Source organism: Mastigoproctus giganteus, chromosome 13 (genome assembly GCF_048544385.1).
Source record: "Mastigoproctus giganteus isolate SK-2022 chromosome 13, ASM4854438v1, whole genome shotgun sequence".
NCBI lineage: Eukaryota > Metazoa > Arthropoda > Arachnida > Uropygi > Thelyphonidae > Mastigoproctus > Mastigoproctus giganteus.
The window spans coordinates 10,410,708-10,430,678 of NC_143587.1; the positions used below are offsets into that span (position 1 = coordinate 10,410,708).

Below are 19,971 nucleotides of genomic sequence, written 5' to 3' on the forward strand. Positions count from 1 at the left end.
TGGAAGTATCTGTAGAAGAGGCATGCAGCAGAAACAGTACGTCTATGAGAAAGCGAGTGGAGAGACTCTGTTAGATATGAATCATTGATTAACCTAACTGCCCTCTTCTGAATAGAATCAAGAAGCCTGAGAGAGGATTTGTGGGTCACCACCCCAGATGTGGGAACAATATTCCATGGCAGGGCAGATAAGTTCATACAGTATGGATTTGTTAAGGAATATCTGAATATCTTGCCTGACCAATTTGATTGGATATTGCAATGTGGTCATAAAGGAACTGGATGCAAAAAATAATTTTATATTATATACGGGCACTCCCCGACTTACGTAAATTCAACTTTACATGTTTTTGGTGGTCAGTGCAAACTGAGAAAAAAAAAAAAAAAAAAAAAAAAAAGAAATGTATTTTGCATCATGTAGGAATAAATGGAGATATTGTGAAAATATAATGTGAACCTAATAACACATTATTATTTAAATTTTTTTTTTTTTTTTTTTTTGGAAATTTGTTCCAAGACTTCAGAAGTTGAAATTTTGTGTAGTCGGGCATTGTACGCAGTCCGTCGTTATCATTTTCATCGTTATCATATGTTCTGTTATAGAAATCAATTTTGTATGCCTCTGTGATATTTTTCTGAAGCACATTTCTGGAAGTCACAACCATAAAACAATTTGCTTAATTGATTGATTGATTGATTTTATTGGTGCAAAAACAACTACGGTTATACTGCACCAAGAAAAGATTAAAATATCAACAAAGATAAATTCTGGTAATCTTTAAAAAGGTTACCTCATCAAATTGTTATATATATATATATATATATATATATATATATATATATATATATATATATATAAGGCAGTATAAGTTTAAAGGTAAATTATCCAATTTATATATGTGTGTATATATTAATAGCTTGTAAAAACTTATCTGCTGACACATGGTCGTTGTCTGATAAAATCTGACTGAGTGTATAAGGCCCAGTCGAATGAGTAAAAGCGGTAAAATATATATTGCGAACATGGGTAAATTTAATGCAATCTATTAAAACATGCTTTATTCATAAAATGGTGTTGCAAGATTCGCACATAGGAGGGTCATCTGCCCTAGGCAGAAACGAATGTGTCAGATGACTGTCCTATGCGGAGTCGAGAAAGAACAACTTCCTCGCTCCGATTCCTGCGCAGACTGGACTGCCATGTTTCTATTACAGGCTTTATCTGGTATAATTTATTTGTTCTCTCTCTATGCCACTGGGAATATATCTTGCTGCATATTATTTGCCTGTAGTCTGTATAGGGGACTGACAGGCAAAGATTATTAGTGGGAGCTGCTGATTTGGCTGCAGTGTCAGCCAAATCATTTCCCCTTATCCCAATGTGGCTAGGAATCCAGCAGAAGCGGATATCAAACTTGTATTCATGAAGAGAATGTATCTTCTGCTGAACCCGACAGAGAACTGGATGAGAGTTGTGTTTCAAAGATAATGTTTGTTTGTTATTTGGTTTTCAGGAGCATTAGCATCTAAGGCCATATTGCTCCGGGATATGCGGTGGTCATTCCCTGACCTTTCCGCATCCTCCGTATTTGGTGGTGACGGGCTCGAACCCCGGTCTAATCAAGAAGCGTGTACTACGCACTGCTGCTCCTTCCCATCTGGCTCTAAGATAATAAAGCCTGTAATACACCTTCCCATCTGGCTCTAAGACGCTCAAAGATAATAAAGCCTGTAATACACTCAAAGAATCAGAATATATTATTGACCTTTGGCATTAACAAGTTCGAATGTGATCCAAGGCTAACTCAATAGCATGCAACTCTGCAGTGTATATGCTGGATTCAAGGAAGAATCTGCTGAGATATTATAGTGTTTGGAAAGACAACAGCAGATCCTACGCACGACTCAGACTTCCAGCCGTCTGTGTAAACTGGCAGGAAGTCTGAGTTCTCAGCTCGGTGTGCAGAATACAGCTGCTGGTAGACAGATGGAGTCTTAGAATTTACCCATTTCTTAAGGGAAAAATCACACGATGGGGTATGGGCATGCCAGGGAAGAGTTTCTTTTGGTGTTTGTGCAACCTTGTCTACCATGATGTTAAACTGAGTAGCTCTTGGACACGCATACCAAAAGGTCGGTTGGCAGTCTGACGGATATTGTACAAGTTTTCCCAACATGGTTCAAAAATGGATGTCCACGTAGGATGGTCAGGCAGGGATTTCAACTTTAAAGCATAGTTTAAAGACAACTGCTTATGTCGAAGGGATAACAGTGGTTTGTTTGCTTTGACGTATAAGCTCTGGACAGGAGATGTTCAAAATGTTCCAGTAGTGATACAGATAGCCTGAGGGTGGACAGGGTCCAGCCATCGAAGGACACTCTCTCTGGCCGAGGAGTATACCTGGGACCCGTAATCTAATTTGGATCGTACAAGCACAGTAAAGCCGTAGAAGGGTGCATCGGTCCGCACCCCAAGATGTAGAGGAGAGAGAGCGGAGAATATTCAAGCCTCTTGTGCATTTTGTACGGAGTTGACAGATGTGATCCAGAAAGGTCAGCTTTTTATCAAATACGAGTCCCAAGAATTTAGTGTTCGCCGCTACTGGAATAGCATTTTGTCCAAGCCTTAATTCAGGTTCAGGATGAAGATTATGCTTATGACAAAAGTGTATGCAAACGGTCTTCTGCAGCGAGAACCTGAATCCATTAGACAGTGCCCACGAATTTAGCTGATCAATGGCTTTTTGCAGTTGTCTTTCAATAACCCTCACGTTGCATGACTGACAAAATATGCTAAAGTCATCAACATAGAGGGCACTATTTACAGTTAGAGGAAGTTGTTCTGTGATGGAATTTACTTTGATGGCAAAAAGCGTGACACCCAATACTGAGCCTTGTGGTACTCCCTCCTCTTGGCTGAAGGAACGAGAGAGTGAGGATCCCACACGAACTTGGAAAGATCGATTGGCTAAAAAGTTTTTAATAAAAATGGGGAGATGCCCTCTAAGGCCAAGGCTATGCAAATCTTTTAAGATGCCAAATCTAACATGTTGTGTCATACGCTTTCTCCATGTCAAAGAATACAGACACCAAATGTTCACGTTTTAGGAAAGCATCCCGGATGGATGTTTCCAGTCTAATAAGATGGTCCAGAGTGGACCGGTTCCTTCGGAAGCCGCACTGGATGTTGGAGAGAAGGTCATTTGATTCTAAATACCATATTAAACGAAAATTAACCATTCTCTCCAGGATTTTGCACAGACAGCTAGTCAGAGCAATAGGACGATAATTAGCAGTGACTTCTGGATCCTTTCCTGGCTTAGCAAAGGCAAGAACGATTGCCTTGCCCCAGGAATCCGGAAACTGCCCTTCAAATAAAGATTCTGTTATATAGAAGGAGCAGATGATCCATAGATTTTGGTGAAAGATGCTTAATCATTTTATAATGGATGCCATCTGGTCCAACAACACTTGCTTTGGAAAGAATAAAAGCTCTTTTCAGTTCCTGTATAGTGAATGACCCGTTGTAGGGATAAATGCTCTTAGAGTTAAAATTAAGTGCCTGTTTTTCGATTTTATGTTTCAGGATCAGGAACTCTGGGGAATACGAAGATGTCACAGAGATGTTAGGGAATGTTTCCCCAAGAGAATTGGCTATTGCAGTTGGATCTGCAATAGTGCATCCATTATAATCTAGGATTGAAGAAGTGTGGGATGTATATTTTCCCTTCATTTTCCAGATTTTATCCCAGATCAAGTTAGTACTAGTGGACTGAGTAATTGATGAAGTAAAACGGATCCACGATTCCTTTTGGCTCTGACGGTGGATGTAGCGTGTTTTGGTTCATGCACGTTTAAAGGCTATAAGGTTGGTCATGGTAGGATATTGGCTGAATATCCCTCATGCTTTGTTTTGAGCCTTTTCAGCTGCTTGCTGTGCATTGTGAATTCCACCATGGTTTGGGAAATGGTGGAAATCGGGCAGATGTTTATGGGATGGCATTCGCAGCTGCTTGGACGATATTTTCTGTGATGTACGTCACTGCATCATTGATAGGCTCCTGACTGACGGTACTGAGGTCAAAATTTGCCTGATGTTGGAAGGCAGTCCAGTCAGCCTGATCAGTCTTCCACAGTGGTAACCTGAAAGGAAGACACGGTCTTTCACTGTGTAACGAGGTTGTCACAGGGAAGTGATCACTTCCGTATGGGTTCTCCTCCACTTCCCAAGTGAGTGAAGGGAATAGAGAAGGGGAACAGATAGAGAGATCAATGGCAGAAAACATACAAGTAGGCATGTGGTTTGTTTGTTTGTTTGTTTGTTTGTTTGTTATTTGGTTTTTAGGACCATTAGCAACTAAGGCCATATTGTTCCGGGATATGCGGTGGTCATTCCCTGACTTTTCCGCATCCTCCATATTTGGTGGTCACGGACTCGAATCCCGGTCTAATCAAGAAGCGTGTACTATGACTTCTGCTCCTGCCCACCGGCTACGGAGGTGCCGGTAAGCATGTGGAAGAAGGTGTTTGTTCCAATATTTAGAAGGGAAAGGTCATTGTCATTTAGCATACGCTCTATGACTCGTCCCCTTCTATTGATGCTAGCACTACCCCACAGGGTGTTATGTCCATTAAAATCCCCGAGAAGTAAGAAAGGGGGAGGCAACTGCATTACAAGATCATCAAGGTCTTCCTGGGAGATGTCAGTCCCAGGTGGCAAATAAATAGAGCAGACGGTTAATAAAAATCCCACTGTAAGGCGAATTGCAACAGCCTCTATGCAGGTTATAACTAGCAAGCACTGAACTGGGGTCTGGTTGCCCACAAGGATAGCCACTCCTCCATGAGCAGGACCATCCGCAATTCTATCCTTATGAAAAATTGTGATGTTATGCATAGTGGGATTATCATTTGCCTTTAGATAAGTCTCCTGCAAGTAAAAGCAAACTGGCTCATGCTTTTGCAGGAGGGCCTTGATGTCATCAGTATTTCGCCGGAATCCACGACAATTCTATTGTAGGAATTTAGCCATTATTTTGGCTTGGTGGGTCCATCAGGTGGCTTCCGAGGTACTGAGGGCTTACTTTTGTCAGTCTTGGATTTATCTTTTTTTGGGGAAGAATGGACACTGTCCATGTCCATTTCTTCCTCCACAAAGAGTTCCAAGACTGATTCATCCGGTACCTCCTTGTCCTCTACATCCATTGTTTCTGTTATTACTGTTATTGTCTTTACCACTTGGTTTTGTTAGTGATGGAGCACTAGAGGTACGGATATAGGAGTGGCAGCTGACTGTGTTTTTTTGGTGGGCTTTTGTGAACTCAATAAATAGCGTGCAATTGGAGTGAATGACTCTCTTGGTGGTACAGTCATCTCAGTTTGCGTACCGATAGTGCACTTCGCAGAAACCGTCTGGGTATATGAAGGCTTCCCGCTATTTATTGGTTGTATGCATTTTCTAGCCTCTGGGTAGGAGATATTCAGTTCTGTTTTTAGTTTTTGGATCTCTTTTTCATCTTTCCACCACTGGCATGCTCTGGAGTAGGCAGGGTGCTCTCCTTAGCAATTTATACAGATCGGTTTGGAAGCTGAACATTCCTTGCTCTTGTGATCTTTCGCCCCACATTGAGCACAGGCAGGGTTACCATGACAAGCCGTTTGTGAATGGTGGCCGTATTTTTGGCAATTAAAACACCTCAGTGGGTTGAATATAAATCCTCACTGGGCAGTTTAAATACCCTGCCTTGATGGAACTTGAGAGGCCGTGGGGTGTTGAATGTTAGGATGAGAACTTGGGTAGGGACGAGATTCCCATCCTTTCGCATTGATATTCTTTTGACAGCCGTCACTCCTTGTTCTTTCAATTCAGAGAAGATCTCTTCTTCAGAGACATGAAGAAGGTCCCACTCTAAAATGACACCTTGTGAAGAGTTCATAGTTTTGTGTGGGGTTACGGTGATAGGTATTCACAGTGTTTCATAGTTGTAGCTTCGACCAAAAGGTCACCAGAAAGCAGTTTTACAGATTTAGGTGATCCTGCCAAACCTTCTAATCCTTTCTGGATAAAGAAGGGTGACATCTTTCCAATTGACTGCTCTCCGGTCTAATGGAGAATGAGGAAAAGCGATGTTACAGATGGTGTTTTATCCTCAGTTCTGGCTCTTTTGACAGAGGTGTTGTCTGTGTTATCATCTCGATTAGGTAGGGGCTTTGTTAGGGCCCCCAGAAGAAGGAGGAGGATTTAAATTACTCATAGGAGTAAGATAAAAATTTCTGATGCTTTAAGTACCTCACCCACCACGGAGCCCTACGAGGGGACGCCCACTCGTGAACTAGCAGGTACTGCGTACATGAATGGGAAGCCAAGTTAGCTTAGGAGCACCATACCCACATTTCCAATAAGCCTTGATCCCGTCCCAGGACCAAAGGGAGGGAGACTTATTGGAACGGAGTTGACCCTAGCAGTAAGAACCACCCGCTGATTGATCCCAGTCAGGCCGGTCCAGGACCACCCGTCTTGTCGAAGCAGGGGCCAAAGTGGCATATTAAGGCTGGGCCCCTCAACCACCAGGATCCCCCTTTCCGAATTCCACGGGTTGCGGCACATGGCTGCACATGCCGGATTCCAAAGGAACCCTGGAACCAAGGTATGGGCGTTAGATCCCAGTGATGCTAATCTGGAAGCCCAGCAGCATCACTGGGAGGTCCCCTCACCACGTACAGGTGCCCACAAACAATTTGCACTTTCCAGTTTATTGTGCTTTTCTGTTAGCGCAATCTAATATACATTTGTGATAATACTGATAACTGGAATTGTGTGAGTTTTTATGTTATTATGGTGAAATGTGTTTCCCCTTCACTGAAATTTTCAATAATATAAAAAAGCAAATTAAATTTTCAGAATCTTCTCTTCATTCCTATTTAATTATTACAATGATGAAGTGAAAGCAACCAACGGAAAGTGCAAGTGGTGACAGTGCTAGGAAATGAAACAAAATTGATTTAGAAACGAAGATGAAAATGATTAAGAACGAAGGAGGCCAAAGTTTGTTGTCTACTGCATGGTAATTAGGTCTCGCTGCTTCAACAATGAATACTATTTTAAAGGACAGTGCAAGTATAAAAGAAGATATTAAAGGACCAATGCATTTAAGATCAACAGTGATCAGAAAACAGTGTTCAGGTGCTATATTGAAGATGGAAAAGTTATTAATAATATGGATAGAAAATGAGATTCTGAAGTGAGTGCCCCCTGAGTCTAATGGCCATTCAAACAAAAGCAAGAAGTATTTATGAATATATTAAGGATAAGTACACGAACCTCAAGCCTAGTTTGTGACAAGCATCGTGCTGGTTTCCGCCACGTTAAAGTAAAATTTTTGTAATTGCACACTTCTGTAATTTTGTACACTTTAATTTTCCTATGCATGAGATAAAAAAAATGAATAAATAATTTTATTTACATGTTCATTGAACATTTCTTTTTTGCTTCAATCAAATCCAATGTGCATAATTGCGAGTGCTGCACAAGCATTTAGGAAATTCCGACTTACGTAAAATTTGATTTACGTAGAGTTCCGCAGAACGCAACCCTTACGTAAGTCAGGGAGTGGCTGTACTCTGATTTCAGGAAGCTTCTGATACTTTTGCACATAGAAGGCTGCTGTACAAATTGGAGCAGTAGGGTATTAAGGGAACGTTGCTGCCATGGATAAAAGGATAGTCTCAATGGGAGAAGACAGAGAGTGGTAATCAACAGACACGCTCATCGTGGACTAATGTTATTAGAGGAGTCCCCAGGGTTCAGTGTTGGGACCACTGTTGTTTTCTATATTTATCATGATACTGATAAAGGTGTAACAGGCTTAACGTCCAAGTTTGCAGATGATGCTCAAATTATGCACTTGAAGGGGCATAAATTCAAATTGAAGAAAGGCAGTTGCAGAAAAGATGTGCAGAAATTTGTCAAGTTGATAGCTTAAAAAAATTCAAACTTTTGGATTGGATGGAGAGGTGAATGGCAAGCAGGTTTTTTTTTTTTTTTTTTTTACTAATGCTTTAATGGCAGCCTGAAACAGAAGGGGAACTGCTCTGACATCAACCATTGGGAGACACAATAACTTGAAAAGTAGGAGAAAAAGAGATTAAAATACCTGCCGATGGCCTCATGGGGTGCACTTATATGGTCAGTGTTAAGAGTTACTATGAGAACAAACAACAAACATATACTTGCTTTTACACTAATGCTAATGGATGTGCAGAAATTCATCCTCAGGTATTTGCTGGGTTAAACTTCAGCAGTGTTGTGGATTTCGTTAGTCTGAATAAATTTAAAGGAATGGATAGATTATTAGATGGTATGGACAACTGAGTGGTTATTTATTTATTTTTATTTATTCGTTTTATGCGGATGTCATATAAAATTGTTTCTTTGCAATTGTATTGATGATACTAATACTAAAACCATTTCTTTGGCAAGTAACATTACTGATTTGCAATCATATTGATGATACTAATACTAAAACCATTTCTTTGGCAAGTAACATTACTGATTTGCAATCATATTGATGATACTAATACTAAAACCATTTCTTTGGCAAGTAACATTACTGATTTGCAAGTAATACAAATCGGCACCTCACCTTTTTTAGTAACATAGCCCATCTTTTAAAAGGCTTCAAGGAATTTCTTCATTCACACTGTTATATCATTAAAATATACATATTAAAACTATTAACAAAGCTTAAAAACATTTCAAGATCCATCTCAGATTTCTTTAGGGCCTACAAGTTGTGAATCTCAAATGTTTACCCATTTCACTGACATTCAAAAGCAGTTCTAAATTTTTTTGAGATGCCCACATGTTATACTCTGTGATATAACAATTTTCAGATTTAGTGAAAAAGAAAAGGAGCAGAAAGAAAGAAAGAATGGGAGCAGTCATAACTCATTTGAAATTAAGTATTGCTCCTAAGATCCTGTACCGTAAAATCAATAAAAAAAAATCAATGTAAACTGGGTACAGGCATTCAGAAGAGAGTAGTTCTAAATTTTTTTTTTTTTTTTGAGATGTATGCATGCTCCATTCTGTCAGAAATAACAATTCTCAAGTTTAGTGAATGACAATTAGCAATATAGGTGCCAATTATAACCAAATTTCAGTACAATAATGTTTCTCAATCAGTATAAAATGGCTGTGTTATTCAATGTTGACTATATATATATATACACACACACACATGGAGTTCTTTTTAAAGATTTCTTTTGATGATATTGGCTTCTATATTTTTAGTATTGCAGAGTGAGCACTCTCAGGTGGTGATAAATATTTCAAAAATTACTATAAATTGCTAATACACTCATTGTTGGATAATTTACTCCATCTAAAAGTGTCAACTGATTTATATAAACTTGGGTATTCAAAGAAGTAAAAGTAAAGTTGAGAAATGTTCAAAACATCAGAATGAAAGGCCTTAATTCATCATGAGCTTTGGCACTGAGTCAAAAGGTATCTTTGTGTGGAATCTCTCCATGCCTAGATTAACTGTTCCCTCAAAAACTTCTATGGTATAGGCTGGTTGAAACATGGCTTTAAGTTGCAATCCACCATGTCCAGACATGTTGGATAGAAGACATATCATAAGATTTAACAGCAGCTCAGGGGAGCATGTCAAGTAGTTGTCTTGCAACATTAGCATTAATAAAATATGTCCCCATTAATAACCTAAAATAAGAGGCTATCTAGTTAGACTTGTCTTTTGGCTGCTCAATATAGCTGATTCAAAGATTTTAGGTGTAGCACTTTTGATAAAGTGAATAGGTTTCTGGTCATTTCTGTTGCTTTCAACATTACATGTCTTGAGATGTTGAAATTTGGAAATCACTATTTCCAAAATAAATGAAATGAAAATTGAATGGTTTTAAATTATGTTTATCACTGTAAGACACTGAGAAATAAACCAGAAAGGTACAGGTTTAATTGCAACTTATAGTATATCAAAATCAATATTATATTAGGTGTTATATATAGTCCTTTAATTAACAAAGGAAAAAAATCAATGCAATGAAACAAGTCTTTATTCAGTAGTAAGTCATTTAGTTTTATTAAAATACCCATTCAATTTTCCTCAAATTTACCTATACTCTAGTTCTACATGATAAGGTGGTAATTTGTTCTTAATGCCCCTTTAGCTAAAAGATAATATCCTTGCAACTATTCTTTAATTTAAATGCATGTCCTTAGGCTTTGCCATCTGCAAAAGAAAAAAAAAATAATAATCCATTTCTTAGAAGAGATCAGTCTGTTATTCTTAATGCTGCTTAATACCACGACAAACTAGAGCACACCAGCAAACAGAGACATATATGCTTGATAATCGCTTGATTCTTTTCCTACACTAAAAGCAAAATCAGATACTATGAGTATTTCAGAATTTGAGCAAAAATAATGAGATTGATCTTAACATCTTACAAAGAATATAAATAAGTTGCCTCAAAATGTCATGCATTTTTGGATAGTGCAGCTTTGTAAATCAGGCTGGCTCTAAAGAATTGCTTTTGTGAACCTTTCTTTAGGCTTAATTAAAATTATAGTAGCCGCTTATGGTAAGTTCAAAGAATTACATGATGTTCAAGCCAACCAACTCATTAAAAGTGTATAATTTCAAGAAGGCGGCATAATGCATTATCTGACATCACTAATATAGACATGAATTTTATTATACATCTCTGAGATTTATTTAATTGAGATCGAACACTCAAAAGTTTGTACAATCCGGTGATAGATATATGATAAGATCAGTGATATTTTAGATATAAACATAACGGGCACAGAAATTTCAGCCCTGCTCTTAGAAAATTACCTTTCAGCAGCTGAAATTATTTTTAAACTCATTTCCTACATACCTCAAATTATCTATTATTTTTGCAAATAATGTTAAGTTAATTTATGATTTGCAAATGATTAAATAACTATTTAAGTTTAGAAACTTTTACGAACATTTGAAAAACACCTTGGAATTAGAAGAGAATCGTGCTGCTTGCAAATGCAAGAATTTTGTTTCTGGTACATGACTCCATTCTGTACCAGAGCCAGTTTGCATGCAGAATCAAGCAGATGTTCAGAGATGCCAAAATTCATGTAGTCTTCTCAATTTATAGGTAACACACACTATGTTCACAGGTATAAGTTTTTTCAAAAGTTAGACAATAAAGATTTACATTAGATCATTTAAAAAGTATCTTTTCAGGAAAACTGATGGTGTTTATCAGATGTTTTCTAGATGGAGACTACTCGTGCATGCAAGCTTATTACCATAAAATATAGCTTGCTACAGAGAGAGCTTTCAACTCACTGTTGTAGAAAACAACCTAAAAATCAAAGTGCATATGTTGCATTGTATTGTATTGTTCATACATTGATTTAAAATAAAGGTGTTGAAATATTCCTTGTTTAGGCAAAGGTAAACCCAAAATAAATAAATACAAGATGTTCTAAGTGCATTACTGCATTAGTTTGATCAGGGAGAATATTCTGTTCCCACTAAAAATCAATTAAAAATCTTATGAATCAAACAAATACCATATCATGGATCAGCTAAATTACCAATATCTTTAAATTGCATACCATTACCTGAAAGGGAAACTGCTATGCATTTAAAAATGAGAGATACTGCCAGGATAGCTGTTTTGAAGCTAGCTTCTCATCAGCCAACAGGTGAACTCTACTGGTTCAAACCTATGCTGAACAGCCACACCTAATCTAAACCTATAGCAAATACAAAGCCGTGCCAAACAGCTCTACTTAATCTAAACAGACAACGCATATTTGCTAATCAAACCAAACCAAACTGGAGATGAGCTTTGTAAAGTATATGAACATTGGTTGTATTAAGGTTAGTTTAATATTTTTACAAAAATTGAAGATTAAAAAAAAAATTTACATATAACTCATTTATTTAATTTATTCAAAAGGTTCAAAGCTTCAACACAGACATCTAATTTAAAGACTTAGTCATGTTGCACTTCACTGCACTTTTTTTCAGCAGATCACATCCTTCCCAAAATGGGAATTCCAAACCTGTAACTACAGTCAAAATGTGGCTTAACCAAAGTGTTATAAAATGGAATAAATACTTCTAAAACACCATGTACAATCCTATCAGCAATACTGTGCTTCTTGTGAGACAGCACAAATACTAATTTTTATCACTGTCAACTGTTTTAAGTTTGTTGTTTTTCAAGTAATAAAACAATCTCAGATATTTTATTACTTGGAAAACAAAAAACAAATTATTTTATTCTTACTCATGAAATGCACATAAAGATAGATAAATTTAAACTGAGAAAGGATGGTTGCAGTCTGTAGCATAGGAAGGCCTTGGCATTGGTGCAGGTGCCAAGGGTGCCAGTATCAGAAGGGCGCACTTACAGGCCACATCATTTCCATGTCAAACTATTTTGACACGAGGCTAGCTGTCGAAATGGCACCCCTAGATGATGTCGCATTAGGATGAGAGAGCAGAGAACGGGGTGAAAATTAATTTTTGCCGCATGTTTTTAGCGGGCGATTCAAACCTGCATGCATCCTTAAATCTGAGTATAGGGGATCCTCGTTATCCTAGGATAACTGGTTCCAGAAAATGGCACTTAAAACGGGGACAAATTTTCGTAATGTTTATTATTTAAATAAACTAAATGCCACTAGGCATAATATTTTAAGAGTTTAAGATTCTATATAATATCAGTGTAGATACCCCATAGAAAACTCTTAAAGAAAAACTGTGATAGTAGTGTGAAAAGCATGATTTCATCTGTATCTCATATTGTGCTCATCCTTCACAACGAGTAGCCCATGTATTGCACTACCTCGAATAAGTATTGTTACTTATTCTTGGTGGGTACCACCACCCAGACGGCACCATTTCAATGCTAGTTGGCTTTTCATCGGTGGATGGGTGGTTGGGTGGGCAGGTACCCTGGTATATGAGCAACTCGTTGTGAAAGATGAGTAGATATGGTGTATCTACACTGATATTATATTGTAATGTTTATTATGTACTTGTACATAGTAAAAACTGGATGAAGGAACTGAAAAATGCGAAAATTATTTTATTAGACATTTTTATTATAATATATTACACAATGTAAGATTAAGTAAAATTTATTGAAGTTACACTATTTTTCATTTGTACAAATAAAGAATGAAGTTGTTCGTGTGTTTGTTTTGCCATATTTTTTCAGATAAAATTGTCGTATTATTTAGTTAGGTCTTTAACTTCGTGCTTAACATTTGTTGCACAATCATGAAGATCATTCTCGCAAAAACTATTGAAATGCTTGGTAATTTTCTAAAGGGAAAAGGCTTTAATTCTTTAATTTTCAAATCCTCATAACTGCCGGAACTCGGATAATGAATACACGGATACCAGGGACCCACCTGTATTTGCCATCCTTGATTGGTCCCTATCTTTGAAGGGACCAATCGAGCGACCATTTCATCAGAGCATGCTTGAATGCAATGCATAACAGTTCGCAATTCACGCATTGTGTAAGTTCTACAATACTGAATAAGTTAGAGCTTATAAATAATGTGTGTATAGTGTTTTTTCTTGCTATAGGTAAATTGTGAATATTGCAATTTATAATTTAAGTAAAGCAACAAAAGCCCAACTAATTTTAGATATGCCGCCAAACAAAAAAGCGGATATCAGTACCTCATAAAAAGACTGCATAAAGAGGAAATTAAAAAAAAAAACACCAAACGTTCCGCTAGTTTACAAAACTGGCTTACAGTAAGCCACTACAAACCTGAAATTGTCAGCGAAAACAAACATAACTTGAATGAGGATGAAACAAATGATGATACCATTCAATATTGCCGCTAGTTCTTAAAAATTTGAATTTTATTTTTTTTGAAACTGTCTAAAATGTCGGAGTCACTCGGATATTCAACTACTGTAACAGAAATAGAGGAAATTTAAGGCAAAGTGTGGATGATTCACTTCCAAGAAACAACACATGAGCACTTGAGAAAAAGAAAAACCACTCTTCATCGTGGCACGGTGGTACTAAGGGTTTATAATACATATTCAGCTCCACATTCATACAGACATAAGAGATGCACACATAGGAAATACATACACATTACATAACATTGAAACTCAAGATGCTCTCCATGCTATCTAGCCAGAATAGTTCTAGAACTGCTAACAGCAATTATATCAGCAGCAGTGGCAAAAGTACACTGCTGCTCAGAGAGAGAATCTCTAACAGGGTGCTTACAGTAGAAGGTTGACTGGGCCTATTGTCCGAATGTGGAATATGCCTTGATTTGCCCACTGGCTATGGATAGGAGCAGCAGTGCATAGCACACGCTTCTTGATTAGACCGGGGTTCGAGCCCGTGACCACCAAATACGGAGGATGTGGAAAGATCAGGGAATGACCACCGCATATCCCGGAGAAATATGGCCTTAGTTGCTAATGCTCCTAAAAACCAAATAACAGCATTTGATAATAAATCTCTTTAGCTTGTAATTTGCTCTTAGCAACAGCACTGTTATCTAAATTTCTTGAAGGCTAGAGGTGCAAACAAGGAAAATTTTCTTTGTTCTACGGAAACTATTTTAAATGTAATTACCAAGGGAAATTCAAAAAAAATTCACTGTAAAGAAGTTCATTAAACATAGTGGCATAGTGTTTTGTGGAAGGTGCCACCAGTGGTTTCCCACATCTGCTCCAGAGTACTTTGTGAAGACGTACAGAATCTCTGTAAAAGCTAGAAAAGTTTATTTGCTTCAGAGTACTGTTATGTTCTGTTATTTTGCCTCTGGCTGCTTGCCTGCAGAGCCCATAGTAAGACCCCACGTTGACCACCGCCGCCACTGGGCGGTGAGCCAGGCTGCTCATCACACTCTGTTCATTAAACAGAGATCCAAATGTACTTATTACTATTTATTATGATTTTACCAATTATCCAAAAAAAAAAAAAAAGGTGCGTAGTGACGAATTTGCCAAGGGTGCCAAAAACCTAGCTATACCTCTGGTTGCAGTACAGTTGTATGGAAATTTGCTTTCAGCCAGTGATTAGTTTGAATAAATTTAGGGAAAACTAGACAATTTATTAGAGGAACTAGATAAGTAACGTGGGAATTGCTTCCCCCATCCCTTTCTATTTTTATTTTTTTGCATGCTGTATAAGTGTTTCCTTGCAACATTTAACACTACTACTAATCAATATAGCACAGCTCTTCAAACAGCAATTTCAGATATACTGTGGATATAATGATCACAGCTCCCAAAACAAATTATGAAAAAAAAATAAATAAAAAATAATGAGTTCAAAGAATCAGCATTACATATTGGAAACTGGAAAAGGTGACTACTGCATATACTCATATCTACTGTACTTGTTACTACAGGTAACCCTCATATAACATGGTAGCTAGGTTCCAATAAAATCTCTTGTAGCGCAAAACCATGTTATACGGTACTAAGAACCAGTACAAAAGGGGGATTTCGCAAAATCTAACAAAAATACATCTTTTTTTTTATAACTATTGAAAACTTAATTTTTATTAAAATTAGTAATAACTGAACAAAAGATTGTGATACATATAAATCAGATAATGTATGCTTATTTTATTTTCTATCTCTTCATTGCTGCCAAGCACAATCCAACATGAAAATTTTCTCAGTTGCATAATATCTTCACCTTTTGAACTTTTTTTTTCTGCGGCATCTAGATTTTGGGTACCTTCTGTTCTCTTTAAAAAATCAGTATTCTAGGATTGTGAACTTTTGAACTTTGTGTTCCTTTCAGTCAAAGGATCTGCATTCAGAAAACAAGACACTAATTGCACGGCTAAGTTTATGCCTTCCCTTTTTTTTTTTTTTTTTAAATTTAAAGTAAGTTTTTGGCCAATTCATATTGTCTCAGAACATGTAGTATATAAATTAATTTTTGTTCTAAATTACTGAATTAACTGTTGTTGACTAGAATACAGAGAGTTGTGTTAATCAACAATACACAAACTAGAACAGATAAAATGACATTTCAGATCGGTATTCTATAGCAGCAAGTCATCTCCATACTTCCTATTTCATGTTAATCTGTGTAAATATTCAATGTAACTGAAGAAGGACCACAGATTACCTATCTGAAATGCTGCTTTAATCTGCTGTATCCTATGTATCATTCCAGTTTAGAATTTTTGGGGAAACAGGGATAATGCCACTTTACCCCCCATTATTCAGTTTTATAGAAAAGTCTGAGTATATTTCAAGATAAAGAACATAACATAAAAATGTTTACTAAATGTCAAATTTTCTGTCAGCTGTTTGAACTTTTGAAGATGCAGTACAAGAAAACTTGGAAGAAATGGTGGTGAAATCACTAATTTGCAAATTGGAAAAGACATTTATTATAGTTTAATAATATACATCAAAACATTTATGTTCCAAACCTCTGTGTTAGAAAATGATGTCCTTTAATGGCCACCACCATTACAAACACAATCCTCTACTCATTCTCGCATTATCCATTGCTCTATGTAATGCATCTGGTTATACATTCTTTCAATTCCCTCATGAATATTTTGTTCCAATTACTCAAGTGTCCATGGATGATTTACATAGATGGATTTTATGAAACCTCACAAAAATAAATTGCAATCAGACAAGTCTAGTGATTGTGGTTACCAAGGTGAGACATGTGATTTGGAAATATTTCCTTCACAGCATCCATGGAAAGTCTTCCAGTCTGCCACACATCATCCTGTTGAAACCAGACATTTCGTAAATTGACTTTTTTTTTTTTTTTTTTTTTTAGGTGAACAGCCTATCTTACAAGTTTTTGCAAAGCAGATGATGCTGAAAGCAGGCACCCCCTTCCCAAATAACTTTTTGGCTGTGATGTGTTCATGAAGCAATGTGGATTCTCGGCTGCCCAATGTCTAAAACTTTGTTAATTTACATACCCATTCAAATGAAAGTGGGCTTCTTCATTCATGATTTAATGATTAATTAAGTCTGGATCAGCATCATCATCAGGAAAAGACCGCAGAATTAAAATGTGTGTCCAAATCACGAATTGTTGAACCATTTGCATTTTTATGAACGGAACTTTAAATCAATATGCAATATACAGCACTAGACATACTTTGTTCAAATATGTTCTATTCTCTTGACTGATGATTAACAGATATTCGAAGACTGCTGTATCACTGCTCTGATTTTTTCAATATATTCTGGAGTATGCATCTAACTTAGAAATTTAACAACTGTTCCAGATACTGTTCTAAATTTGTAAATCCATCCAGTGTTGTCTTACAATAGAAACTACCATTTTTTCAAACGATGAAGTGGCATCTAAATTAATGTTCAGTACTCACGACAGTCACCTGATTTAAAAAATGTATTGACAGTAAACGCATGATGTTTATTTGATCACAGCGCCATTTTTACTGAATGCTTTAGTGTACCCTATTCCAGGACACAACTGCATTACCCCAAAATGACACCACGTTTAAAACAGGTAAATGTTTTTGCCCACCCTGTATTAGTTTACTATTTGAACAGGGCATCCCCATAGACAGGTGGGAAGGAGCAGCAGTGCGTAGCACATGCTTCTTGATTTGACCGGGGTTCGAGCCTGTCACCACCAAATACGGAGGATGCGGAAAGGTTAGGGAATGACCACCGCATATTCCTGGAGCAATATGGCCTTAGTTGCTTTGTTGCTTAGTTGCTCCTAAAAACCAAATAACAAACAACTATTTGAACAGGCATGATACTTCAACAGATTTTTTTTATTGGTGCATAAGATTTCAAACTATAAATATAGAAATGCTTATATTTGTGGAAGAGCAGAGATGACTTTTAAAGTAGTGAGTTCATATTAAGTAATGTCATGTTAATAGGTTTTATATTAATTTAACAAAAAATATTAATAACCTACTAATAAAATGCAGTATTTAAGATATAGAAAAATTTAAGTTTCTAACTTGGTTTACTTCCATATTTGGGATATTTGAAAAACAAAATACAAAGTCCCACCTCACCAAAACTGAAGGGACCTCTTCGCTCCTTTTCTGCATTACCAAAGTACCATTCTTTCTCTGTTTCTATCATCATCTCAGGAGAAGCCTCAATTACATTTGTCTAAAATAATATATTTTGAGTTAAGTACAATAAGTACAGCATTAGATAGACTCACAAACATAAATTGATAAGCCAGCTAAACATAAATCAGTAAGCCAGCATTATTTATTAACAAGAACTTCAAAAAACATCATTTAGTAAAAAATAGTTATCATTTAGTTTAGTACAATTATATGATCAGTATACATTCAGTACATATTAAGAGTCTAATAATTGTTTTTCAAAAATACAGCCACTCCCAGATTAACATAAGGATTGCGTTCCGCGGAACACTATATAAGTCGAATTTTACGTAAGTCAGAATTTCCCTAAATAAGCATTTAGGGAAATTCTTTTTCCCTTATTTAGAATTTCCCTAAATAAGCATTTAGGGACATTTCGCACTCACAACTATGTGCACTGAATTTGATAGAAGCAAAAAAGAAATGTTCGACAAACATGTACACAGAATTATTTATTCAATTTATCTCATGCATAGGAAAAATTACAAAAATTTCAAAATTATAAAATTACAAAAAGAGAGAGGAGACAGGCATAATGTCAGCAAGTTTTACCTTTCGATCATCGTTGCCAGAATTAATTCTCAAGCTGATAAGCACGCTGCTACAGAATTTGAGGGCTGTGCAGGTTTAAAAGGGGTTTTTTCCAACAAATCACAATTTCTCTGCAGCTGCAGAATCGGCACTGGCGACTTCTCTGCATACTTTAATGTTTTGGAAACCAGCATTGAGGCTTGAACCTATTAAACCACCCGTTGCTTGCCACGAACTTGGCTTTTGGTTTGTGATACTTATTGTTATCTTCATAAACACTTCTTGCTTGAATGGCTGTTAGATTCAGGGTCACATCCTTCTGAATCTGATTTTCCATCCATATTATTAATAGCTTTTCCATCTTCGATATAGCACCTGAATGCTGTTTTGTGATCACTGTTGGGGCGGGCTGGCCCCAGCATGAAATATGTTGATCTTTTAACATGTTCTTTTATACATGCACTGTCCCTTAAAATAGTATTCACTGTTGAAGCAGAGAGACCTAATTCCAAGCAATACACGAAAAACTGTTCTGATTCGTACTTCTTAATTAGTCATCTTCATTTCTAAATCAAATTTGTTTTGTTTCATTTCCTAGCACTGCCAGCACTTGCACTTTCCATTGGTCGCTTTCCCTTCATCATTATAATAAGTAAATAGGAATGAAGAGAAGATACTGAAAATTTATTTGTTTTTTTATATGATTGAAGATTTCAGTGAAGGGGAGAACACATTTCACCATAATAACGTAAAAACCACAATTCCAGTTATTGGGATTATTGCAATAAGATCGAGTTTACTACTAGTTTATAATTAGATGCACTAACAGAAAAGCCCAATAAACCGGAAAGTGCAAATTGTTTTATGGTAGTGACCTCCAGAAATGTTTTAGAAAAATATCACAAAGGCATTCAAAAACTGATTCTTATAGCGGAACATATGATAATAATGAAAGTATAGTGCAATTTCCATTATAAAAATGACCTTTTAGTGAAAATTTCAACCTCCGAGGTCCTGGAACGAATTAACAAAAAAAAAAAAAAAAAAAAAAAGTGTTATTGTGTTCACATTACGATATTTTCATGATACCTCCATTTATTCCCATGGGATTCAAAATACATTTCCATGAAAAGTATCATGGAAATGTATTTTGGAAAACTTTTCCATGATAATTTTTATTTTGGAAAAAATTATCATGGAAAAGTTTGCACCAGCCAGCAAAAACTTACGTAAAGTCGAATTTCCGTAAGTCGGGGAGTGGCTGTACATTTGGAAATA

At 36.6% G+C, this 19,971-nt stretch overlaps 1 protein-coding gene across 1 annotated transcript in view; it reads right to left on the reverse strand.

Moving 5' to 3' along the window:
- Positions 1-19,971, reverse strand: part of Rme-8 (receptor mediated endocytosis 8) — a 699,549-nt gene that overhangs the window by 404,421 nt on the left and 275,157 nt on the right. The window contains exon 26 of the mRNA XM_090387774.1: positions 18,056-18,160. Coding sequence (XP_090243900.1) covers positions 18,056-18,160 — 105 coding nt within the window. The remainder of the gene's footprint in view (positions 1-18,055; positions 18,161-19,971) is intronic.